This window comes from Gouania willdenowi, chromosome 11 (assembly GCF_900634775.1).
Source record: "Gouania willdenowi chromosome 11, fGouWil2.1, whole genome shotgun sequence".
NCBI classification, from domain to species: domain Eukaryota; kingdom Metazoa; phylum Chordata; class Actinopteri; order Blenniiformes; family Gobiesocidae; genus Gouania; species Gouania willdenowi.
The window spans coordinates 23263989-23290000 of record NC_041054.1 but is presented as its reverse complement, the minus strand read 5'-3'; the positions used below and the strand labels follow the sequence as shown (position 1 = coordinate 23290000).

Genomic DNA, 26012 nt, shown 5'->3' with positions numbered 1-26012 from the left:
TGGTTCTTTAGCATCAACTTTAGTTGTAAAAAATAATAATAATAAAATGTGATTATTATTATTATTATACATCAACTTATATAGCGCTTTTCTGGGTACTCAAAGTCGCTTTACAAAGAAGGGAGCAGTGTTGCTCCCTTGCTCAAGAGCACCTCTCCAGCTACCAGAACAACTTCTGTTCTTTTGGTCCATACTGGGACTTGAACCGGCGACCTTCCGGTTCCCAACCCATGTCCCCCTTAAGAGAGATATGACTTGTGCCATATTGTTTTATATAAATCTTTCCAAAGAAATCACACAGTATTAATGAATTAATCTACAATGACAAATATAAAAAATGTAGTGATAAAAATTACACATTAATATGAACTACTTGGTCTACAATGCGGTGTATAATCTTGTTATAATGATAAACATATCTAAATAATTAATAAAAAATAGCTCTTAACAATATCCATTGTTTAATGCTTGCCTGTCTATGTATGTTTTTATGCTTTTTGGTCACGTGATGGTCACATGATCTCTCTCACACAGCACGTAAGCACCTGTTTTTACTTGTTTTAATCATGTGCTGATGAAGACTGAATTAAAAATGCATCTGCATGACATCCCTGTATTGAATAAAAACAATAGTACTGAACCCTGATAGTGTCATCAGTGCATTAACAGAACCCTTCATAACTGGGAAAATAAAATATGTTTTCTTCAATACATATTCTATTAGGACACACACGTAAGCCTGCTCTGATGTTTTTCATTTGATTTTATAAAGTATTATTATTTTTCATGAATGCTTACATTTTAAAGTGAACATTATCGTGATTTATGTTTGAATAAATGAGTTGATCATAAAATTAATTTAGTTTAAGTGTACTGTGTCACTCTTGACTCCTGCCAAATCCCCGAGACTGACTCAACGAACCCAGCTTCAGAAATCTCTTCTCCAAGGAGCACAGTGAGGTGAAGTATGACAAACATGTCGTCATATCAAAGAAATTCATACACTATCAATTTATTGTGTAAAACTGGACCGTGTGGACGCCTAAACAAGTCTAATCCTTACTGAGAAGCCCATCCTGACAGGCTGCACAGCAATTCAATGTAATAAAAAAAATAAAACAAAGACAAACTAACCAAAATAAAAGCATTTAATGAGTTTTTATATGGATTTATTAATTTTCTTTATAGTAAACTTGAACAAAAAATAAAACCTTGAAATCTACAGCCTCACAAACACATCAGAAACTAGAAAGATGGTAAAATTCCATCTCTTTGGTTGGCTACGTCACAGAAAAAAAACATACGTTCAAGCCAGTTAATATTTTTCTCTACTTTCAACTCTGCCTTTGCAGAATGCAATATTAATTAATCAAAAAGTGAGAAATTAAAAAAATAACCCATTACCTGGTTGGCCATTACACAGTTCTTAGTAAAATGTAGTATATTTTCTTAATTTTCATCATATTTAAAGTAGCATAATTTATTATATACAGGAACCAGTTTTATATTAAAACTAGTATAAAATGTTTCAGTGAAAATAAACACTTAAAGATGATTAATTTAATAATTTGATAATAACTCTACTAAGGCACTGACTACACCCGTCATCTGTATTTATTTGTATGGGTTTGAATCCTTTTAGATGGAGATCCAGATCATACCTGAGGGCACCTCACATTGTTTATGTGGGCTACCTGGTGCCCACGGACACCATGTTGGTGACCCCTGCAGTAGGCTGTGTTTGAAGACGTTAAGGTAAGATTTCTGATTTTATTTTATTTCCCTGTTTGTTTGTTTTTTACTGTCTAGGTGAGATCCATTTGTTTGTTGGGTGAAAGGGGAAAATATGGCCTGGCTTCAGTCGACATCTCTGCTCTGCTCACACTGTGCAACTAAAAACTCACTGATCACCTGATTCCTCAACTTTATTGTTATCAACCCTAGCGTCACTACAGTAGTGTCATCGGGTCCATGGACCTTAAAGTCCAAACCTTTGCAGAGCCAGGAACTGGAAACATTTTAAAGGGTACACGATGTTAATATTAATTTAATGCAATTTTGCAAATAATTATAAAATTCAGTTTATTTTTACGAAGTGAACTTGAAGAGACAAAATAAAGTTATTTTGTGGTGAGATTATCTGGCACACATGAGGGATGAGCTGTTGTGCTCTGTTGAACATGTCTTTTCCACCACCTAATTCCTCTCAAATAATATCTTTGGATGAGTCACCACTGTAGCACTGCTCGTGACCAGGGATGCACAGGAGGGGACAGTGCGACAGAATCATAATTTGCCACTTTCCTGCCAAACAAGGAACTGAGCCAGAGAGAAGCTGAGGTTAATGACAAACACAATGAAAGGCAGCATAGGGTGGTAAGTGAAGGCTTGTTCAGTGTGAGAAAAAAGACACCAGAAGACACACTGAAGGACATGGCTAATGAAGGGTATAAAATATTGTCTGCAACAAATATGCACAAGGGATTCTAAAGTATAAATAATGCTACCAGTTGCAGGTAAACCTCTGCATCAATGCAGACCCGTATGCCATAACCTGACGTGCGCTTCCCAAAAATGACCAGGGTTTTATTATTTCCTTTAATGGCTGCAGCACACGTAAAGCACCGTAGAACGAAGTCCAATCATGGACACAAGGTTTGTGTTGTCTATTATTACAGCTACTGTACGTCTCTGCACCAATTGCAACATCTAAATAAAGCCACCTCCCCCTTGCATCCTATCCAATCACTCTATTGAATTTGCCAACAGTATGTTTGTAGAAAAAGTAAAAAGTAATTTGGATAATAATGCTTGTGTTGGTGCTGTTTTTAGATCTTAAAAAAAAGCATTTCACTCTGTCAATCATGACATTTTATTATCTAATCTAACATATTTCAACTTCTTAAATGCTATTCAATGGATACAATCTTATTTGGACTCAAGGAAACAGTGTGTTAAAATTCACAGTGTAAAATTGTCTGTCCTTGACGTCCCCGTTGGTGTACCTCAAAGGGCAATACTTGGTCCCTTATTACTTTCTTCTTTATAAATAAATGACCTTCCTAACACTTGTGTTGATGTTGAATTTCAAATGTATGCTGATGACGCACTCCTCTACACAAGTGCAAAAAATATTCAAGAGGCTTCTGCCATCCTGACCTTCGCTCTGGTTCCTGTAAATGAATGGCTTTTTAAATCCTGCCTGCAACTCAATACAAAAAACACTGTTTGTATGATGTTCACTAAACAGTCTCACAACAACAAAAACTATCTGGTGTATTTTTAAGAGAAGAATTAGAAATTGTCTCGGAATTTAAGTACCTTGGTGTGACCCTTGACTCCGCATTAAGTTGTAGAAATCATGTAAAAAGATTGTTGAATAAAGTCAAATTGAATCTATAAAATTTTAAACAAATTCGTCAATTCATACCATTTGGGGCTGCCAATGTGTTTTTACATTCTATGATTTTATCACCTACTGCATATTGTTTTACAAGTTGGTCATTAACTCATTCAGTGCCAGCCATTTTCAAATTTTCTACCCCCCTCAGTGCCAGCCATTTTTGAGCATTTTGACTGATTTTAAAGACCCACAGAATGTCCGTCTGTCAGAGTTGAATGGATTTCTTACTGTATTTTGGCGTTCCTCCAACTTTCCCTCCCATCAGTCTGCACACAGACGTAACTTCCTCTTCCTCCCTACACGCAAGCTAATGGTAGCATTAGTGGCTAATCTCTCATCTAAAGGTGTACCGCTGCCATCGTCAGGGCACAGTTGGTCACTACAACACCCCACAGCTTAGATATTGATGAGGGACCTCCGCCAGGGTGTTTTCTAGTAATCCCCGTGAAAAAAACACAAATGACGAGTTTCTCGTCAATGGTGCTGAGCGTTTGGATTTGAAATGACGAGATATCTCGTCGGGGGCACTGAGTGAGTTAACTGGTGTGAACACACTCAAATCAATATAATCGCTCAATAAAATGGCCTTAAAAGTCTTTGATAAAAAGCCAATGTCCTTCCATATTTGCAATATTATACAAAAACAATCTATTGAGCCTAGAGAATTTTAAACATTTTAAATATGCATGTATTGTTTACAAAGTGTTAAATGATTAGCCCCACCTCCCCTGTCGGACTTCTTTAGAAAAAAGACTCACCGTGTTGCTAGGACACGGGCCTCCTCTAGATGTGACTGTGAGGTGCCTTTCAGAACAGCCTTTGGACAAAATGCTCTGTCTGTGAAGGCCTGTAGGTTATGGAACAGTCTCCCCCTCACTGTTAAGGAATGTCCCATATTTCCTATATTTAAAACCAAACTCAAAATGTGGCTTAAAGGCTGGGATACACTGTGCGATTTTTTGAATCGTTGTACCGAGCTACAACGTACTAATTAGAAGAAGAAGAACTGTGTCACCACCAGAAAGCGTCACCATTAAAACTGAAGAAGAAGAACCCAGAAGTGGAGAGACACTTGCAAATTTCAGCTAAAAAAAGCTTTAAAAAAAAGACAGCAATGTGATGGACCAGGAACTGGCTGGACAGATGTGGGTAGTACAGTCCGTCAATTTTACAGCGGTCCTACGGTGTTCTCGCATGTGCAGTTTAAGTGTTTAAGGTAAGTCGGTCCATGGCACTGCTTCAACTGTGAGATATCCTCACGAGGAGCGACTAGATTTCAAACATGTTTGATTTCCTTACAACCACATGATTGATGATTGGGAGTTCGTTCACAATTCAAGAAACAGGATTTAGTTGAGACTCCCACGATCCCACGAAATAGATGCATGAGTCGAAAATCAGCTAAAAAGGGGCCAAAAATCGCACAGTGGACACCTGCCTTAAAGCGAACCAGTCTTGAGCGCATTAAGTGACTCTTCTTTTGCTTTTCTTGTACTTATTCATTTCTGTTATATTGTTTGTTGTATTTTCTGTATTTCTGTCATCTGCCTAGGGACTATAGATGTAAATTAGCCCTGTGGCTATAATCCGGCACGTTTAAGTCTGTTCTTGTTGTTTCAATGCAGATGTTCATTAATGTGCATTGTCCCTATCAAATAAATAAATAAAAAATAAAATAAATAAATAAATATTGCCAAAGTTAATTTTTACCCACAATTGGCAGGTTGACAGGTGTTAATTTAAAGCCTTGGTTATGTTTAAAGTCTACAGCTCCATCCATGACAGTATTACACTTGACTAGTGAAGTCATGAATTGATAATTTTTACTCCACCAGCTGTTTTTGGGGAGAGAGTAACTTTGACTTATTAATTTAAAACCTTTATTTATACATGTAAGTCACATTTAGACAATGCACTGCAGCAGCAGCAGACACCAGGGTAGGGGTAAATTACATTTTTCAATTACAATTACGTCCTCAATTATCCATGTTCAATTACAACTAAATACTGATTATGGTGAGTGCCATTTTTTTCAAATTACAATAAAAATTACTATTATTTTTCTCCTGAAAGTCGATTCTCAATTACTAAAGTTCAAATTCAATTACGGTAATCACACTTCCTGAGCCTTTAATAAATAGCCCCCTAAAACCTTCTTCTTGTGTTAGCTTTCTGTTAGCATCTCTTATGATAACGAGTCGGTTTTGACACATAACTAAAACTAAAAAATATTATCTATCACCTAATTAGTTTTTAATCTCTTGATTACCATGTTAAGCTTCTTTATCCATCATAAATATTGGTATTAATGTCTTTGGTGTGGGTGTCTGAGCCTTTTTCTGTCAATATGCCCCTGAATTTCAATGTATTTAAAAAAAAAAAAGTTATACTGAAATGTAGTTGGAAAACTTGATATAAAACATATTTTGAAAGTTGTTAACTGCACATGTATAAGCCATAAAACTCTGTTTGAATTGTAGTAGTTATACAATTTCAATACCAATTACAATTACAAAGTCAATTATCTGAGCTCAATTACAATTAAATTATGATTACAGCAGCAACAGATGTTTTCAATTACAGTTACAATTATAATTACGGCATCTATACTATAATTCAAGGGAGGTCTGTGTGTGTGTGTGTGTGTGTGTGTGAGTGAGTGTGTGTGTGGAGCAAATATCTCCCAGACGCGGTGCCAGTTCGACCTGAAACGCGCTCGACGGGTTCCAAACACCCCGACTGTGTGTATCTGTTATTTTGGAGTCATTTGGTCATTTCAAAATGTTTATTTTAATATTATTTCACTTCTGGACGGCCCCAAAATGAAACCTATCCAGCTTTTGACATCAGGGTGTGAGGGGGCGCTAGCCCGGAAGTTGTATAACGGACCACCATTTAGTCCGGTTACAGTCTGTGTCACGACACACGTCCGTAGCGTGGTAGTGAGCTCCCGTGAACTTCTCTTTTGAGGAAACATACTTTTTACTGTTCTTTATTTGGTAATACCGTTTCAAAACATTTATTTTCTGAACCAACGGAGGAGATTAGAGTCTCAGGTAGAGAGTCTCTCACACACACACATCGATCAGGTGGGCTTCACTATTGATCACCGTCTACGAGTGACATGCGTGCAGGTATGTGAGTGTTGAGTGAATAACGGACCACCATTTAGTCCGGTTAGTCTGTGTCACGACACCCGTCCATAGGGTGGTGGTATTGACTGTAGTGTAACGCTCTGAGTCAGATCTAAGTGTTTACATGTTGTTACATAGTGAAGGTCACCTGATTACTGCAGCTTCTCTAACGTCACACCTGCCACTACACCTAACTACTGACAATAGAGAAGTAGAGAAGACTCCCCCCCCAACACACACCAAACAAAAATATGAAAATGACTCAAAATACACAAAACTAAATATTTATACTAAAAATACACTAAAATGACAACAGAAATGCAAAAAACTACATAAAAAAATACACAAAATGACTCCAGAATCACACTACAAATGCAACAAAAAACAATAATTATACAAAAAAATGCACAAATGATGTAAAACAAAAAACGAAACAATATTTATACAGGAAGTACACAAAACGACAACAGAAATGCACAAAAATATACAAAAGGCTCCAAAAACACACAAAATGACTCCAAAAAACATATATTACAGAAAAATACACCAAACAACAACACAAATATGAAAATGACTCAATATACACAAAACTAAATATTTATACTAAAAATACACTAAAATGACAACAGAAATGCACAAAACTACATAAAAAAATACACAAAATGACTCCAGAATAACACTACAATGGCAACAACAAACAATAATTAAAACAAAAAATATAAAAATGAGTAAAAAAACCATCACATTCATTATACACGTCTCATAGAATTAAACCAGGGAAATTGCACACATTATTTTACTTTGCACCTGTAAATATACCCCTTAATAATGCTACAGAGTATGTTATTATTATGCCCGTAATTGACAACTCTCCTTAAGCACCCACGATATGAATGCATACTTCCGACGGGCACTGTACTAGTACTTGTAATTACTTATCAATACGCTGTTACAATTATAATTGACCCCAACCCTGGCAGACACCCCGGTATCAGAGGAGGCTAAAACATGAATTGTTATGTACAATATACATCATACATAGCAATTACCTGAAGATAAGAATAGGATAAGATACCAATAGGACAAACTTTAACCCAGCTCAGCTCATGTGCTAAGATAACCAAAACATGTGGGACTGGTTAATTGACAGTCTCAGAGAAAGAATCACATATTGTCTCTAATACGTGGAACACAAAGATTCCCAGAGAAGAGAAAATATCTCAAGTTTTCTTATACATCACCTGAAAGGCCCCCAAAACGAGAGGACGTGTGAAGGAATAAACACAGACTCTGTCATAAAAGCTGCGTAATGTACAAGGTTTCAGATAATGTACCCCCTTTCTTTTTATTTCTGAATCCAAGTCCCCCCCACTTTGTCTGACTGCAACATTTTGCTTAGAAAACTACTCATATATATATATATATATATACACATACATATACATATATATATATATACGTATATATACACACACTATAGAGCATAATGATGGAATGAACGAGTGATAACACATTTTAAAGAACCTCATTTTGTAAATAAGTTGAAAACAGTATTTAATGCAGTGGTTCCCATGGGTTTTTTTGGATCGTGACCCCATTTTGATTTCTGGAATATCTTGCAACCCCAAAGAAGAATACGTTTTTGACTGCATTTTGCATTTTCGTTTAACAAGATTTATATTTCACAAAGTGAAAATATAGAAGTACAATTGTTTAATATATGTTTTTTAATTTAAAAAAAAAAAAAAGGAACAATAATTACAAAATTTCAAAAATCTATTTTAATTTTTCAGAAATTTCAGGCAACCCCAACATGGGGTTTTTACTGTAAAAACATTTGTCACAATGTTTCTGTAAAAATAAACATTTAAAGACGGTTAATGTAATACAAAAAGCAGTATTTGACTTTAATAACCACATCTCTCATTTGTATTTATGTTTGTGAGTTTGAATCCTAGAAGGTAAATCAGATTTTAGATGGAGCTCATTGGTGACTAGAGCTCCTGTGGACCACTCACCTGGTCCATACGGGCTACCTGGTGCCCACGAGCACCGTTGTTGCTGACCACTGGTCGATACAGTTATACTGGAGGAAGTCTTTCAGAATATCAGGCGGTACAATTAATATGTTTCTACTCACCTCTGGCATTCGCTGGCATGGAGGACCAGTTCCTGGTTGTTCTTGGCACTGACTGTGAGCTCATGCTCCGTTGGGTTGAAGATGTCAAGCAGAAGGTGACACTGACGGGTGCTGTTAACACAGAAATGAGGACAATTTAGGATTATTTTTGCTCAAAGGTTTGTGTTGTTGTCACAGTCTCCCTGCCTTATTTTGAAGAAATAATTTAACCTGCATCCATACACTTGTTTTTTTTAACACAGCACAAAATGTATAAAAGCATTACATCAAGAGCAGACAATAGTATGACGAAGCAACAAAGCAACGCTGGCTGTTTATAGTGTGTGCAGTGCCTGCTAGTCGTCTCCACTTCATCTCAGGCCTGCTTTCCTCATCCAGGATCAATTTAAGATTAAGAACAAGACAAGAAAGGTCATGTTGGAGTTAATTTCAACTCCCTAAGAAGAGTTTTCTTTCAATGCTCAGTAATAACGGATGAAAACACTTTATATTACAAATTGAGAGCAGATTAACTAATGATTTCAGTCGGCACTGTTGCTAATTCTATCCTTTGTTGGAAAACCTTAAACACTGGTGCAGTACTATGTTATATCCTTTTTTATGTTTTTGTAAAATGTTTAGTCTTATTAATAACATTATCTTTTATGTCATAAGAATACCAAGTGCTGGCAGATGTTTTCACCTTAGAACTGCCACACCTTTAATCATAGATAATGGTTACTTAGTAACAAGTAATAAAACGCGTTTTATTATTTTATTATTTCCAAAACAGTATTTAGATTATTTGCCATTTTCCTCATGTATGCAACAAGTCACGTTTTCAGCATGTGGTTCACATACTCAGACAAATCCTTTATTGTTGTTCTTTGTCCTGCAGTACAGGACATTGATCGCACCACAACCAAAGACTGTGATTGGAGCATGAAAGAAAGAATCTTGTTGGGTTCTTTCTTTCTTTCTTACTATAGACTATATTTTGTAAAGCACTTTGAGATAACTTTGTTGTAATTTGCGCTATATAAATAAAGTTGAATTGAATTAAATTGAATAATGTCAGGCAAAGAGCATCAGTTGGATGGTGATTCAGGGAGGGACTCTGTCTCGATTGATCAGAGGTGTAGCTCATTGTGATTAATCACAGCCGTCTTATATCTTCCACAGAGAATATGAGGGGAAAATATGTATACTGTGCTTTAACCTGGAAACAAAAAGCCATGCAAATAGAAACCCATGTGTGCCGTGCCAAACAACCCTTACCTTGCTAATGACAGATGTCATGTCATAATATTGACAGCCTTCAAGTAAAGTGTTATCTTACGTTTTCTAGAGAATATCCTTTGTAGGTCTGTAATTATTGTTTGGTGCAGTAATTATATTTCCTTCTGTTCTCCTAATGCCCAAAACACTGAAGTTTATCCCAAACAGCACAAACAAATTACACACGCGCTAAGTGGGATTTAACCAGTGAAGAAAACCAAAGCTGATAACTCAGAGACAATACACAGGTATTCTTAACAAAATAGTTGAGCTGCCTAAATTCCAAAATGAACGTCAGGAGTAATTACCCAAAACATACGTTTTATGTCCCATTAGTGTTTCTTTAATTGTGTTGTTGTCTTTGATGGCAGACCTGATAAACTGTGTGAAAGTACTAAGGTATTGATTAATGGAGTTCTTGACGGTTTATCCAAGGTAATCAATCAGCCCAGTAATAAGACACGTATACGGGCAGGAAAAGCATGGATTTATTACTGATAATAAAAGCTGAACATTAAAAACATATAATTGTTGGCCTCTAAATATCTTGAGCAATGGGGGCTTCCTCTAATGACTCAGAGAATGCCACAGGATGACTAGGGACTAAAGCTGAATCTTGTGCAAATAAAACAAATTTGAGGTATTTGGCCAAATCAGAACATAGGGCATAGAGGTTAGTGTTAAACTGCCAGCACGGTTTCCAACTGTTAATCTTCACTTAAAACTGCTGTATGTTGAATCGTGAGACGCTCCACGCTCCCCCCTCCCCTCCTGAATGAAACTAATCTGTCTTTTTGTGAACGCTTGCGTGCACGCGCACACTGTGGAACTCTTTGCAACCGTTTTAGAGACTAGTAACAAATGTAGGGACTTTGTCTTGTGTTATTAGACATTTGTATGATGCTTTAGAGACATGAAAGTCCCTGCTGTAGGGACAGTAAAAGGCTCACAGCCGCTCGTCCACCTCCTGATCCCAGCTGATCAGACACTCCACATCCACACTGCAAATGAATTGTGTCTGTTCTCTTCATCTTGGATAAAGTTTTTCTTAGGTTTACAAGTGATTTATCTCATCTGTTCTCTCTCTGACTCGGTATGTGGGGCAGACTGAGCACAAACTGAAAGCGGGTCGCGCACAGTCCGCTGCACATACAGAGTCCGAGGGACCTCCGTTACTCCTGAACACGTTAGTGCCTTTATTCTGTTGCTTCTCCACCTTGTCCTGCCTTTTTTCTCTTGCTGTGCTGTGTAGTCGCTGTTCCAAAAGCCACGTTAGAGACTTCTGCTGGAAAATCTGCCTTTGCACTTTCCCTATTCTCAGATTGTGAGCGAGCATAGACTTTTGACGAGCAGCCAATAGTAATGCTAAAACAGCTCATAGATCACTCAGTTGGTAGAAAGGTCTTTAATTGGCTGAAGTCCAGTGTCACGCTCTTGGATTTCTAAAGCTCATTTACAGGGCCAGGAGAAGAGATTAATTTTCCACTCAGAACACTATGGATTACAATATGCTCAAAGATGATTGTAGACTTTTGAAAAACAAACTTACATACTGCAGCTTTATGTTTGATAATGGTCACCTTGGTCAGACCTAAAGCTAAACTGTTCACAAAAATGTTGTATCAAACTTGCTAATTTTTCTTAACATTACAAAGTATTTATTGACAAAATCTAATCACTTCTGCATTAAGTACACTTAATGGGGTTGAGAATGTGTTCAGCGGATTTGCAGGGAAAAGTCTAGTTACTATAAACACAAGTTCACCTAATTGGACTACCCCCCTGTGTGCATTGGAACATTAAAACATAAAATTCGTTTTTGGACATAGCTGCCCAACCCAAAGTCTTATTTGACAAAATCATCGTTTGGAGCTAGTACCATCATAAAGCAGGGTAAATGAAAGCCAAACAAACCAGATGTCTTGTTTAGAAACCCTAACAACACTATGAGGCCCGAGGCCAGAAAGTATGAAAACAGAATGATATATAAAAAAAATAAAATAAAAGGAAAACGACTATGGTTTGAGAGGCTCACAATCTATACACAAAGGAAAATAAACCCTTGACAGCTTGTTGTGTGAAGTGGGATGATTAGTGCATTACTACAACAAGCTAACGGCTAGTGGCAGTACCACACACAACGTAAAGAACCAAAAATGCAAAGATCAGTCAGATATCGCCCACAGCCATGTCACGTCGGCAAATCACGATCAATAAATGCAGATTTTGCAATCTACAGCAGAAAATTTTGTAGCCCGAATTTGCATTATTGGATTCAGAGTTCAATCAATAACTTATTTGACTTATTTATGGCAACAATAAAGTTAAAAGGGATGACTGTCAGACACAACTCTTAAAATCAGATTAAACTTTAAGGTATATACATGCTAATGAATTTCCAAAAGGAGCCTTGTGTTAAATAGATGTTTTAAATAATATTCTGATTGATCATGGATTGGAGGATGGATTTTACAAATGTTTTGAGCTCTGCCAGGTGAGCAGTGACAAGAGATAACAAAAAGATTAATGAGAAGTATTGAGGTATGTAAAGAATAGAAATAGGTGCTAGGTTCACTCCAATAATGTATGTTGTGGGTTAGGGTTAGGGTTGCTAGAGCGAATATGGGCTCACCCGTAAATTTTCTGGTTCAATAAAGAGGAAGAGATTCAAATTCTGATGTAGCTGGTTATGATTTACAGTCTGCATAAGCAGGACTGAATCATAACAAAACATAACCACAAGAGTGGACATGGGCTCGTCTGTGAACGGTCGCATTTACAAACCTTGGAGTCGCTGTTAGCTTACAAATAAACGGGAAGAGATTTGTCACTTTTATAATACGTATTGACTAGGCCAATGGGAGTGAGGCCCAAGGCCAAGGCAGACTGACTAAATAATACTGTATCATGTTTCCCTGCAGTCAGTGCCTTCTCCTTGCCCTGCTCTGTCTTCTCTATTTCAGGTGTTGTGAAGCTGATGATGGCAGTTCCTGATCTGTGGTTAATGGGTCAACTAGTCTGGGACACTCTGATGTTCTATATATCTATTCTGTTCTGTTGGTCCTTCTGTCCACTAACCCCAACCAGTCACAGCAGATGGCTGCCACCTCTGAACCTGGTTCTGCTGGAGATTTCTTCTGTTAAAAGGGAGTTGCTTCTTCCCACTGTCGCTAAATGCTTGTTCATGTGGATCTTGTTGGGTTTTTTCTTTCTTATTAGGAATTTTATATTTTGATAAGCGCATTGAGATGACTGTTGTAAATTGTGCACTACAAATAAAGTTCAATTGAATTGAGATCAAATACAGGTTTTCTTCTTATTTTCATTCAAACTAGAATAATCATGAAAATGTGGCCTTCTTCGAGTTCTGGCTGCATCGGTCTACATAAACTAAATTGCTTTGTTTGTGTCTGGGTTTTATGTCCTTAGGGTAAACCTGTATAAGTCTCTGATTTCCAACAAGTCAATTCTGGAACAGAAGAAGCCTCTTAAATAGAAATCCTACATCCAGTAGCTTTGACTTCAATACCATAAACCCATGGGGATAAAGACCGGATTACTCTTTCAGCAGCCTTGTTGTATATAATAGACTCAAATTACGCACAGGTTGTTGAATTTTGTCATCCATCAAAATAACAAAGAAACTGAAAACAGTTAATAATTGTGATGAATTAAGATGGAAATTCTTCTATGTAAGTTTTGACAGACAAAATATATGCTGAGGATTTTCCAAATCACATTTATGAATTTGCTTGTATAGTCAGAAAAGACTGGGCTAGTGAGACTTAGTCACAAATATGAGACAGACTCACAATCAGAAGTAATATTTTTTAAACAAACCAAGGAACGGGGGCACAGTAAAAACTGCAGCGCTTTGATTAGATTTAATTTAATTTCAAACATGAACACAAAAAAGTGATAATAATTGGCGCTAAACTTAACTTGAAATTAGATTTTCAAAAAAATCTCCTCTGCTCCAACTTTCAATAGTTTGACAATAGTGATATAACAATCTCAACAAGCCCAAAAAACTTCATTACGGTAAAAAGAGCAGCTCGAGAAGTAACGCTCTATCAGGGACCACAATTCAAGGTCTAACGCAAACACTGTAGGTGGTTTGAAGAAATGGACACCATTTACGGCAACAAACCCGTGAATATGGGACAACACGTCGCTCACAAAGCTTCTGCCATATACCACGGATGATGAGTTGTTATTTGTCTTCACGTGTGGTTTGAAGCATCTGACATTGAATCCACTGATTACAAGCCTTTGTAAAATGTTTACTGTAGGCAGTGCTATCCTAACATACTACAAAGCCATCAACCTTCATACAGGGGTGTTAATGCGTGGTTTTCAAGCACATTTTACATTCTTCATTCTGCATTCAACATGTTGATGCAAATCGATTACCAGGAACTAGATAATTTAAGTGGGCCGTCAAGATCATCAACCTGGTTCCTGCATGAAGAGTTGGCTGCTGATCAGATTGCAGTTTGCTCTAAAAGCATGATGCCAAAGCAGAATTTAACATTAGTTACACAATTTTACTGTTTTACAATCCATTTCCCATGTAAAGTCATGGGCGACTAAATCCAGAACATAATAAACAGTAGAACTGCAAATCAGATACAAGTATGAATTTTTACTTTTACTTCTGGCAAGAGAAAAAGGAACGAGAGTGTTCGAGACAATCTAAAGGAGCTTCATGCACTGGACAGTGAGCAACAGGAGCAACAGCAATGGGAGAATTTGAGAAAGCAATTGTAAATACTATACTCCAAAGGAAGCAGCTTAGAATCATGCAGAAAAAATGCGTAACCAGAAGCTTGCCCTCAGGTGGGAGGTGATTTTTAGACACTTTAAAGGTCTTCCTAGAGGCAGGTAGGGACAAAAAAAAAATTACCTGACAGCACAAAAATGAGTTTATACTTTTAGGTTTGATGTGTTACATGTATTATAATACATATTACCCTGCATGTTTGTGTGCAATAAATCTTATTATTTAGATAGCGGTTCACATGTGCTAACTAGCTATTCACTACTACTAGTATACCTCTCTATTCACAATTCATTCAGTCTAACCTACTCACTATAGTTTGCCGAGTCCACAGGTTTTTATAAAAGGGGCGGGGCCAACAGTGTTTGTTTGTGACGAAAGATGGTCCAATGACGTCACATAATCTCGCTCTCAGCCAATAGCGAAATTTAATTGTAATAGCTGGGTTTCAACCCATAGAGGGCAGTAACTCTTAGATTTCACAACAAAATATACCTAATTTAAATACTTTGACTGAAATGTTGAGAGTTGGACCAGGATCAATCAACAGCGCTACTTTATATCATACCATATACATTTGTTTTCAGCAGTAGTGTTGGGGTTAAGTTACTCTAATTATGCGTCGGGGGCAACTCAGAATCAGCTTAATTTGTCATTGCACGTTACAGTGCAACAAAATTTTATTTCAGTTTCATCCCGTCCAAAGAAACATGAAAGACAATGAAGGACATGAAGGACAAGAAAGGGAGAACTGTGGGTGGCCACAAGAGCGGTGCCCCGTATTTAGATGAAAAGTGGGAGAACAACAAAAGGAGAGGTGAGGGGAAAAGGCAGGTTTTAAACCGAGTTCCCTTTTGTGGAGGATAATATAAAACTAGGAAAAAACCTGCTCGGCGTACGTGCACCAAAGCAAAACACAGTCACAGAAACTATCATGTGGGGGGCCTCTTGTGGGCGCTTCAACCGCCTCCCTTATAGCTTGCAGGGAGGGAGGGTGGATGGATGGCCGACGGAGGCGTTGAAATATATTACCTTTGCTTCTTTTCTGATACAGTCAGATGATGTGTGACAACAAAGTTCCAGGTGGGGGTGGACGGAGCGTCTTTCTGCACAACAGCTCGGTGATAGACGAGTCAACCTTGAGCGGCTGGTTTTGAGAACCAAAGATGATAAGCTATTTGTTTTCGATTCAGGCTAGCTCAATTTCAATAGCCTTTAGTCCTGGTCTCAAGCCAAGCATTAAACTTCTCCAAGATCGATTCAATTCTGTGTAAACATTCCAAAGTAGCCTCCTGCTTACTTTTGAGATCATTCAACACGAGTGTTGAGAGCCCTGCTCCATTCTTCAGAAATGACTGGCAGCCTTCCCAAAACAGCTGCTGATGTAATACGAACTTTGCAATAGGTTAGAAAGCTGCCAGCTCCAATCAGCAGCAAGCCTGCTACCATAATTCCAATCATGTAGATGTCTTCCACAGAGAGAATCGACAACCACACCACTCACCACTTGTTCCAAGGGTCAAGCGCATATCCAGCTGCTAACATACTGCTCGGACAGGTGGGCTCACCATTTGCCTGTTCTTTTTGTCAAAACAATTTCTTTGATTGCATTTAGAGATCAAATGATCAATTCCATAGCTCAAGATTTGGATGAAATGCAAAGAGAGGCTCCTAATAGATTCACTAGACCAGACAAAACAAAGCAGCAGCAAGCACAGATAGGATGGATAAGAGGAAACAGAGAAAATGTGACCGTCCTTGTCGAGAAACAGACAAAAACCCATGGGGCATGTAAACTGTGTAGTGATTAACAAAACAATGAACATTAATTTTACTTAATGTTTATTCAATCATATGTAGGTACAGTACGGTAATTATTTTTAAGTACCACATCAGACCACCAAGTAATCAGAGTTATTTCTCTTCAGCAAGTAGCGCCACCTTCCCTTCCGGCATCCAAAGGCATTTTCAGCCACTGCAGATATTTCTATTGTACACCTGCTTCAGTGAAGGTAAATATAAACTTTAAAAGCCACTTCTGCTAGGGATGAGATACATTCCCCCAGAATGTTCTAGCCCACATCTATCCAACTAATGCTTCTTGTGTGTATGGAACGTGAATATCATCCCAGTGATACTGTAATGATGCCAGGATGGTTATGTGAGATCCATCCAATGCACTGAGGGAACCTCCATCTGCTTTCACTAAAGCCAGCAGCAAGTTCCTTTAACCTCTGACGGCCTGGCAAACAAATTAACTTAGACACCAAAGCTCTCTCGCAGAACTCCACACACCAGCACACAGCAGGGAAATTCATCCCAAAGAGGTGGCCAACCATTCTGTATTCATACCCTGTTACAAGCTTCCATACTGCCAGTGCCAGTTTCTTCTCAAGAAGAATGCATTTTTTAAAACTTGGATCATATCTGTCCGTAAACAGATGCATTTTGTGGCACATTAAGGCTTCCTCAGAGATGATGAAGTTCTCTACTTAGTTACTGTGAAGCCAGCAACAATTTCACCCCATCACTGAATAGCTCGAGTGAATGACGAGATGGATGGTGAATGATAGCAACTGGGCAAGTGGTAATGCGCCTGGAAATTATTTTGATTACAAGACACTTCAATGGTGAATTGCTCTACAGATTATGATAGATTTATTGGACATTTAACCAAGTAATAACACAAATAAAATAAGACATTAATACATTTGTCTGTATGAATAAAATATGTTTATGTTGCATTTCTAGTCTTTCTTAAAGGCTTTTGTTTTTTCATTATTTCAATCTTTGTTTCTGCTGCAATTAATTAACTTCCAGGTTATTGAACTAGCAAACAAATAACCTGAATAATGTTTTATCTTCTTGAATCTTAGATCTTATCTCATCTTCAATAATCTCAGTTCAAACAGTCTTAATGTTATCGTACAGTGAGCAGGAAGCAAACACACCAACCCTACCACTTCATCAATTGCTATTGTTTATGTTTGTAATCGAGTAAGGTGCATTTACAAGACATCACTCAGACGTAAATGAAGCCAGGGGAGAATCAGTTAGTCGGAAAATGGCAGAAGGCTCTGTGGTGAGGAGACAAATGAGTATGTAGGCCCGCTGCCGATGCAATTTTGTTTATCAAAATCATCAATAGCTGTAGAAACATGAGTATGCCACCTCTGGAGTTGACATGAGGCTCTGTACATTTCCATGCAGAGTTTAATCCTCTGAATTAAACTGAACTTTGCCATGGAAAAGGGTGTAAGCTGGGTGTTCGTGTGCACAAACCCTTCGTACGTGAGGCCCCAGGTGCTTACCTAGAGTCATGTGTGTTTCTGTAACTTGGCAAACAGAACCAAAAAATGAAATTAAAGTAGACTGACACAAACACAAATCAAACGTACAATTAAAATAAATAAACCCAAACATTTGTCCTAAGTAAGGACAAATGCAACACTTAAGTTTAATAGTTACAACAGTAAGTGATTTTTTTTTTGTGCCTCCTATATGAATACTTGTTTTTATTATTATTATTATATTTTTTGTATTTCATACTAGACAAGCTCACAGTATATTGGATTCAATTCTAGTAAATCGTTCTGAAAAATCTGGTTTCTCTGAGTCAGTAAACCAACTTTATAAATATAATAAAGTCAAATTATGAATGCTTAGCATCATAGTTCATAGTAGTTGTATAAAAACCTCATGATAAATATCAGCCGTATGGCAGCAGCCAAATCCTCTTCCGTAGCCCGTCGGAAACTCCTTTGTGTAGCAGTACAGAGGCATTCTAGATACACGCACACAGCCACAAACACCGCTCTACTCTACGTGCCGCTGTGACCCCCTCGCTGTTAGACACAGAGCCACTTCAACGCTAACCGGAGCGATAACCGAGACTTCCCCGCAGCCTTTAGCGACCCGAACACCATCAGACATTACCGCACAGCTGCTCCAACGCGAGCCAACCCCGAGACCGAAAGCTCCACTGCAGCCAATCTCTCTTAGTGAATGATCTTATAACTGACCATCAATTAAGTTTATTATGCCTAACGGAGACCTGACTCAAAAATGAAGATTTTTTTGCTCTTAATGAAGCCAGTCCTCCCAGCTATGATAACCACCATATTCCCCATGGGGGCGGTCGGGGAGGGGGAGTGGTAGCAGTCTTTCACTGTAGCTTATCAGTCACCCCAAAAACCAAACTTAACCACAATTCATTTGAAAGCCTTTCTCTTGAAATCTGTAATCCTAAAAATAAAACAGAAAAATCTATTACTTACTGGTTATAGTGTATCATCCACCTGGTCCATATTCAGAGTTTCTCTCTGAATTCTCTGACTTTCTCACTGATCTGGTGCTGAGCACCGATAAAGCTATCATAGTAGGTGACTTTAACGTTCATGTTGATGATAAAAACAACAGCCTATATAAATTATTTATCTCACTATTAGATTAAATCGGCTTTACACAAAATGTAAACAAACCAACTCATTATAATTACCATGCCATTGACCTTGTCCTAACATATTGTTTAGATATTGATCACCTGACAATATATTCTCAAAATACTATTCTTTCAGATAATTTTTTGCTATATTTTGAATTCAGAATATCAGCTTGCTTAAACTCTGAGAGAAGTATACACTATAGTAGATCACTGAAAAAAAAGCTGTAGTTAAATTTAAAGATTTAGTTCCATCACTGCTAACCTCTGATCCATATGATACCTCAACAGAGAGTAGCCATCAATATCTTATGACAAATAAAAAAGATGATCTCGTTAATAGTGCAAAGTTGTCACTGCACACAGCTCTGGATGCTGTTGTTCCGCTTAAAAAGAAGACGTTCTTCTTGCTCAACTTTAACAGAGGAAAACAAAAATAAGCCTTGGCTTCTATTCAACACTAGGAATGTAACGATTCACAATGCAAAACTGCATAATAGTTCTTTTTCTTTTTAAAAGTGCAACTGAAAATGTATTTTTGTGACTTAACAATTGGACTTAAAAAAAACACAGTCATTTCACTGATTTAAGTCAGATATTTGTTTGGACCAGCAGAGGGCACTGGTAACCCAGTGGTCGGTTGGCATGCAGATATCTTGCAGTGAAGAAGAGATGCTATGCTAGCAGACAGAGCTAACAGAAAAACGTGACTTTTAAACATATTCACGTAATATTACAGACATTCTTTCGGTGCTAAAGGGGTAAGGAATCATTTATTAACATGTTTAAGAGTAGAATGCGGCCAGAAAGAAAGTAGTAGCAGATTCCGCCCGCCGCGTACACTGCTGGACAAGAGAAGGGATAAATATATAGTGCCCTCTGCTGTTTAAAAAAAGTACTACGATTCAATTTTCAAAGTATCGATGTCAATCGTGATACCAATAAATCGATTTTTAACTGCCTTACGATTAATCGTTACATCCCTATTCAACACTGTAGCGAGGCTCACCAAAAGCCACAGCTCTGTTGAACCCTATATTCCTGTCAACATGAGCAGTGATGTCTTCATCAATTTATTTACTGATGAAATTCTAACAATTAGAAACAAAGCTAATGTCCCCCCTGCAGGAGTGCTCAATAATTTCTTAAACAAAGCAGCTCCTGAAATATCCCCAACATGGAACTTTTATTTACACAGTTTCAATCCACTTGGTCTATCTGAACTGAACTCAATAGTTAATGTTTCTAAACCAACAACCTATATTTTAGATCCACTCCCAACTTCACTATTTAAAGATGTTTTTACACTAATTAGCACTAATATGGTGAACTGGATTAATGCATCTTTAGTAACAGGTTATGTACCACAGGCCTTTAAAACCACTGTAATCAAACCTCTCCTTAAAAACATATCCTTGATCCAAGTGACTTGTCCAATTATAGGCCAACATCCAATCTCCCTTTTGTTTCCCAAATTCTTGAAAAAATAATAGGTCAACTATGTGATCATCTACATAGGAACAATTTAGACGAGAGCTTTCAGTCTGGCTTTAGAGCACATCACAGCACAGAGACTGCCTCAGTAAAAGTAACCAATGATCTCCTCTTAGCCTCAGACAGAGGGTTGGACTAATTTCTGGTACTCTTAGATCTCAGTGCAGCCTTTGATACAGTGGATCATCGCTTATTGCTGCAGAGACTAGAAAGTGTTTTTGGGATTAAAGAAACGGCACTAGGTTGGTTTAAATCCTACTTATCAGATAGCACCCACTTTGTTCATGTTTATAATCTCTCCTCAGGGCACGCCAGAGTTAACCATGGAGTTCCACAAGGTTCAGTTTTGGGACCAATAGTCTTTACATTATACCGTAATTTCCAGGCTATAAAGTGCAATGTTCTATTGGCCGTATTACAATAATTTAGCAATTTTTTAAGAAAAATCCACACAAATGCCGCAGCCTAACATAGGCCGCACCCTATTGGCTGATGAGGGTGCCCATCAGACAACTCGGGCAATGAGAACAAGCAGGTAGGCGGGCTGCTGTACTCGCTTAGGTTTCACGGAACTGTCCGTGTTTCAACTGATAAGTTTCCTTTACTAGATGAAGTCTCCTCCTCACTGCCCCACGTCTACAGTTTTTATGATCACTTTTTACTGGAACCAGACTGAGACACCGCTTCGTCCGCTCTTCTTACCGTGAACTACCACGGAGCGATCATAGCGAGTCGGGCTCTGAGTCAGAATATGGCGGCGATCGCTTCTGCGCAAATCCAACGTGGTGATATGACAACTTCATGCTGTTATGCTACTATTACAAACTGGCTGACTTTTACTGTAGACGGAGCAGAGATAACAGCTTGGATACAGCCTGCATCCAGGCTGTTCTGATCTCCGTTCCGTATCCGTATCAGGAAGAATGATTGTTTTCCTTCAGTTGCAGCCTTCAGATATTTGTTTCGACCAGAAGAGGGTGCTGGTAACCCAGTGTTTGGTTGGGATGCAGCTATACTGCACAGTAAAGAAGAGATGCTATGTGCTAGAGACAGAGCCAACAGAAAAATGTGACTTTACAGATATCAGTTATAATATTACAGATATTCTTTCAGTGCTCAAGGGGCAAAGAATCATTTATGAACATCTTTAAGAGTAGAAAGTGGTCAGAAAGAGAGTAGTAGGTGATTCCGCCCGCCGCCTATGCTTCTGGACATCCCTGGTTAGGTGTTATCTTTGATACTGACTTATCCTTTAACTCTCATATTAAGCAAATCTCAAGGACAGCCTTCTTCCACCTCCATAATATCTCTAAAATTAGGAATATTTTGGCCCAGAGTGATGCTGAAAAAATAATACATGCCTGTGTTACATATAGACAAGATTATTGTAACTCCCTACTGTCAGGATGTCCTAGTAACACACTAAAAAGTCTCAAGTTAATTCAGAACGCTGCAGCCAGAATAGTAATGGGTACTTACAGCAGAGAGCATATTTCCCCAGTATTGGCTTCCCTTCATTGGCTTCCTGTTAAATCTAGAATAGATCAAGCTACATGATCAAGCCCCTGTATATCTTAAAGACCCGTTAGTGCCCTACCGTCCGTGCAGAACTCCCCGCTCTCAGTTTGCTGGTCTACTGGAAGTTACAAATGTGTCTAGAAGTAGAACAGGAAGCAGAGCGTTTAGCTACTAGGCTCCTCGCCTTTGGAGTTGATAATTCTTGATCAATGGTTCACAGCTCAACTAGTCTGGGACTCTCTGATGGTCTTTCTCTCTATCATGTTCCGATCTTCCTCCTGTCCACTAACTCCAACTAGTCGAGGCAGATAACTGCCACCTCTGAACCTGGTTCTGCTGGAGATTTCTTCCTGTTAAAAGAAAAACTGTTAGAAGGGAGTTTTTTCTTCCCACTGTCGCTTATGCTTGTTCATTTGATTTGTTGAGATTTTTAATATTTATTACAAATTTTATATGTTGTTAAGGGCTTTGAGATGACTTTTAATTAGCGCTATGTAAATAAAGTTGAATTGAATTGAAGGGTCTCCATACAGTCAAAAAGCTGCTGTTTTTATCACTCACTGATATATAATGTACTTCATTAAAAAATCATCAGAGGATAATTACTGCTGTACAGTGATGTGTTTTCCCAGTCGTACACAATGTAGAGTGAATGGGACTTTAACCGTTCCCTGTAGGGTAAGGATCACTGAGTGTTTCACACATTCAGCCTCTCTTATTTTCTTTAACAGCTCTGTCACTTTACATATGGCCGCACCCCTGAGGAGCAGTCCTATATTTGTCAATAACAAATGGTAGACAACAAAATGTATTATTTCTTTATAAATATTTCTCCCTCATGTGTTCAAGTGTAGGAATCTACACTAAACTGCAGTAGATTGCTACAAAAATTACAGTGCAGTGGGTTTCTGTTGAAAAGTGTGTGCTTCAGCAGATAGAAATGTATGACAAATCCTCAGCTATCACATGTCCATCAGTTACTACATTATAATCAGAGAGGCTGCTCGTGAATATTTTCTGCTTGATGTTACAAAAGGGGAAAAATAGGTTAGCCTAAGGATTTGAGCCAGCAGGACAACAAGGATCTGAAAAGACTAAAATGGTGTTTCCCAACCTTTTTTGTCGATGTACCCTTTATCTTTTCGGTCTTAACTCGAGTACCAATTAGTTCATGTTATTCATCTTTTATTTATGCTAGCAGGCATACTGCATCTAGTCAAACATTAACCACAGATTGAAGCCTTTCTTATTCTCATCAATTTCTGATGTTTCAGATTTTGAACAGACCACGGCTGGTTTCATTTTTTCCATTGATGTAGATAAGTGTTGTCATTAAAGGTAACAATAATAAATTAATATTTTATAACAATCATTTTATAATTATGTTAGAATAATCAAAATCACATCTTAGTGTCAAAAATGTATACAATTCACAAATTAAGTTTAATTTATTTCTACTCTTTTTTATTGAAATTTGTAATCAAGTACAAAAACAAAAAATGTAAATGAGAGTGGTATATTTTTGAAATAGTTTGTCAAAAAAACACATCAAATCCCACCTCCTTGCGCCCACCCAACTCAGGTCAAAATCAACCAGGGACGTATGATACAAACCTACACTAATTGAGACAGTGCGTGCACATACACACACACCACAGGAGACAGGCATTAGAAGCTGGGGAAATAGAAGGGCAAATTAGTCCTCATCAAAATCCAGGGAGAAATCAAGAGCATTGACGTACAAAAGGAAGGGACACCATGAGCTTTGGAACTCTTTAGCAATGCATTTTAAGTTTTTCAAGTTTTAGATTATACAATGACCATGTGATGGGGGGAGGACCACCATCCAGTTGAACAGGACCAATCTCCTGGCTAGCAAGGTCATAAAGGCAACAGCACATTTTAGTGACGCAAAGACTGTAATATCAGAGGAAAATGCCAAAAATGGCTGCTAGTGGATTTGAAGGAGTGATCTGGCTAAATGCCCTTCATATTGTGTCAAAAATGCTCTCCCAGAAGAAACACAGCATAGGACACGACCAGAACATATGAATGTGGTCAGCAGGAGATTTAATCTATTACAAGTGTTGCTAACAGTACAGTAGATGCGAGATAACTTTGCATCAGTATAGTGGACAGACTTTGCATAAGATAAGGCAATGGCAGACACATATCACTGTAAACCCAATGTTCAAAGTAATTAAATAAATAGTTTAAATAGTAGTTTATACTTAAAGTCTACTAGCTTAATTATGTCAAGTTGGTGCAACAAGTTCTTCCTTTTTGAGTAACTAACTAAAATTTTTGGAGTAAATGGAACTACATTTTTTTTTATAAGTAAGCATAACCTAAAAACACAAATTAAGTACAACTTAATATAATTAAGTAATGACATGATAAGAATGATTACTTTTTTCTGTTGTTTCAAAATGTACAAGTAGCTATTCAACCTTTTAAGTTCTGGAAAATTTTGACTTCTAAGTGAATCAACTTTTTAAAAAAAAAAAAAAAAAAAAGAGTTCTGGTAACTTATTCAAAATTACAGTGAAAGACGCATGAACGAGACTTAGGGAAAAATTCCACTGTTGATTCTGTTATGTCCGTATTTAAATCCCACTCCTACGAGGCTCTTACTAAGGATAGACAGTTCGGAGCAACAGAACCTAGGAGAACCTATAGATTGAACCATGAAAAATGCATATTGGAACAATTCAACAAATAATTGAAAAAAAAAAAAATTATAATTGAGGCATTTTTCAAGCCATATAAGTTTTATAAGATAACAATAATATGAATACATTTTATTTAGAAAGCGCTTTTACAGAGACACGTTACAAAGATTAAACATCAATCCATCCATTTTCAGACCTGCTTGTTCCTGTTTTTCAGGGTCGTGGGTGCCTATCTCTGGCTCACATTGGGCGTTAGGCGGGGGTACACCCTGGACAGGGCACCAGTCCATTGCAGGGCAACACACAGATAGACAACCACTCACACTCACATTCACTTCAACGGACAATTTTGAGACTCCAATCAAGTTGTGAAGAGTCATGTTTTTGGATTGTGGAAGGAAGCTGAAGTACCTGGAGGAAACCCACACAGCACAGGGAGAACATGTAAACTCCACACAGAAAGGAACCAAATGTCCACCCCAGAGCTTGAACCCAGGACCATCTTGTTGTGAGGCAGACGTGCTAACGACTAAGCCACCGTGCACCACAAGATGAAACATCAGAGGCAAAAAAAAGGCATGAATAAAAGAAACAATAATAGACATAAATAAGAGAAGAAACGTAAAACAGATTAAAAAGAAGACAGGTATAATGAGATATTAAAGACTGGGATATCAAGGTTGAGAAGTTGGTATATTGTCTAATGAAGTTCAGAAGAGAGATCCAGAGGACAAGGATGGAGAAAGCTCTGTACCCGCAGGTTTGGCGTTTGGTCCGTGAAGGTGGTGAAAGGAAATTTCCATCAGATAAGAAAGTGTGGTGGTAGAACATGTCTAAGAGGTAGGAGGGAGCCTGGTTGTTAAGTGTTTTGTAAGTGAGAAGGATTTTGAACTGTAAGCAGTGTGCTATGGGGAGCCAGTCCAGGTTTAGCAGGAAAGGACTCATGTGGTCTCCAGAGAGGGCATGTGTAAGCAGGTAGAGTTCTGGATATATTGAAGTTTATTGAGGATTTTGGAAGATGAGCCGTAGAGGATGTTGTTCCAAGTAGTCTAATCTGGAATTGATAAATGAATGGGTGAGGGTTTCAGCAGCAGAAAAGGTGAGTGAGGGGCGAAGGTGGGAGATGTTCTTAAGGTAGAAGAAGGCAGCCCTGGTGATGTGATTGATGTGATG

The 26012-nt window shown here is 37.9% G+C and overlaps 1 protein-coding gene across 2 annotated transcripts in view; it reads right to left on the bottom strand.

Annotated features, from left to right (window-relative positions):
- trappc9 (trafficking protein particle complex subunit 9) overlaps positions 1-26012 on the bottom strand; it is a 312616-nt gene that overhangs the window by 141411 nt on the left and 145193 nt on the right. For both annotated transcript variants that reach the window (XM_028461358.1, XM_028461359.1), the window contains one exon: positions 8678-8788. In XM_028461358.1, coding sequence (XP_028317159.1) covers positions 8678-8788 — 111 coding nt within the window. The remainder of the gene's footprint in view (positions 1-8677; positions 8789-26012) is intronic.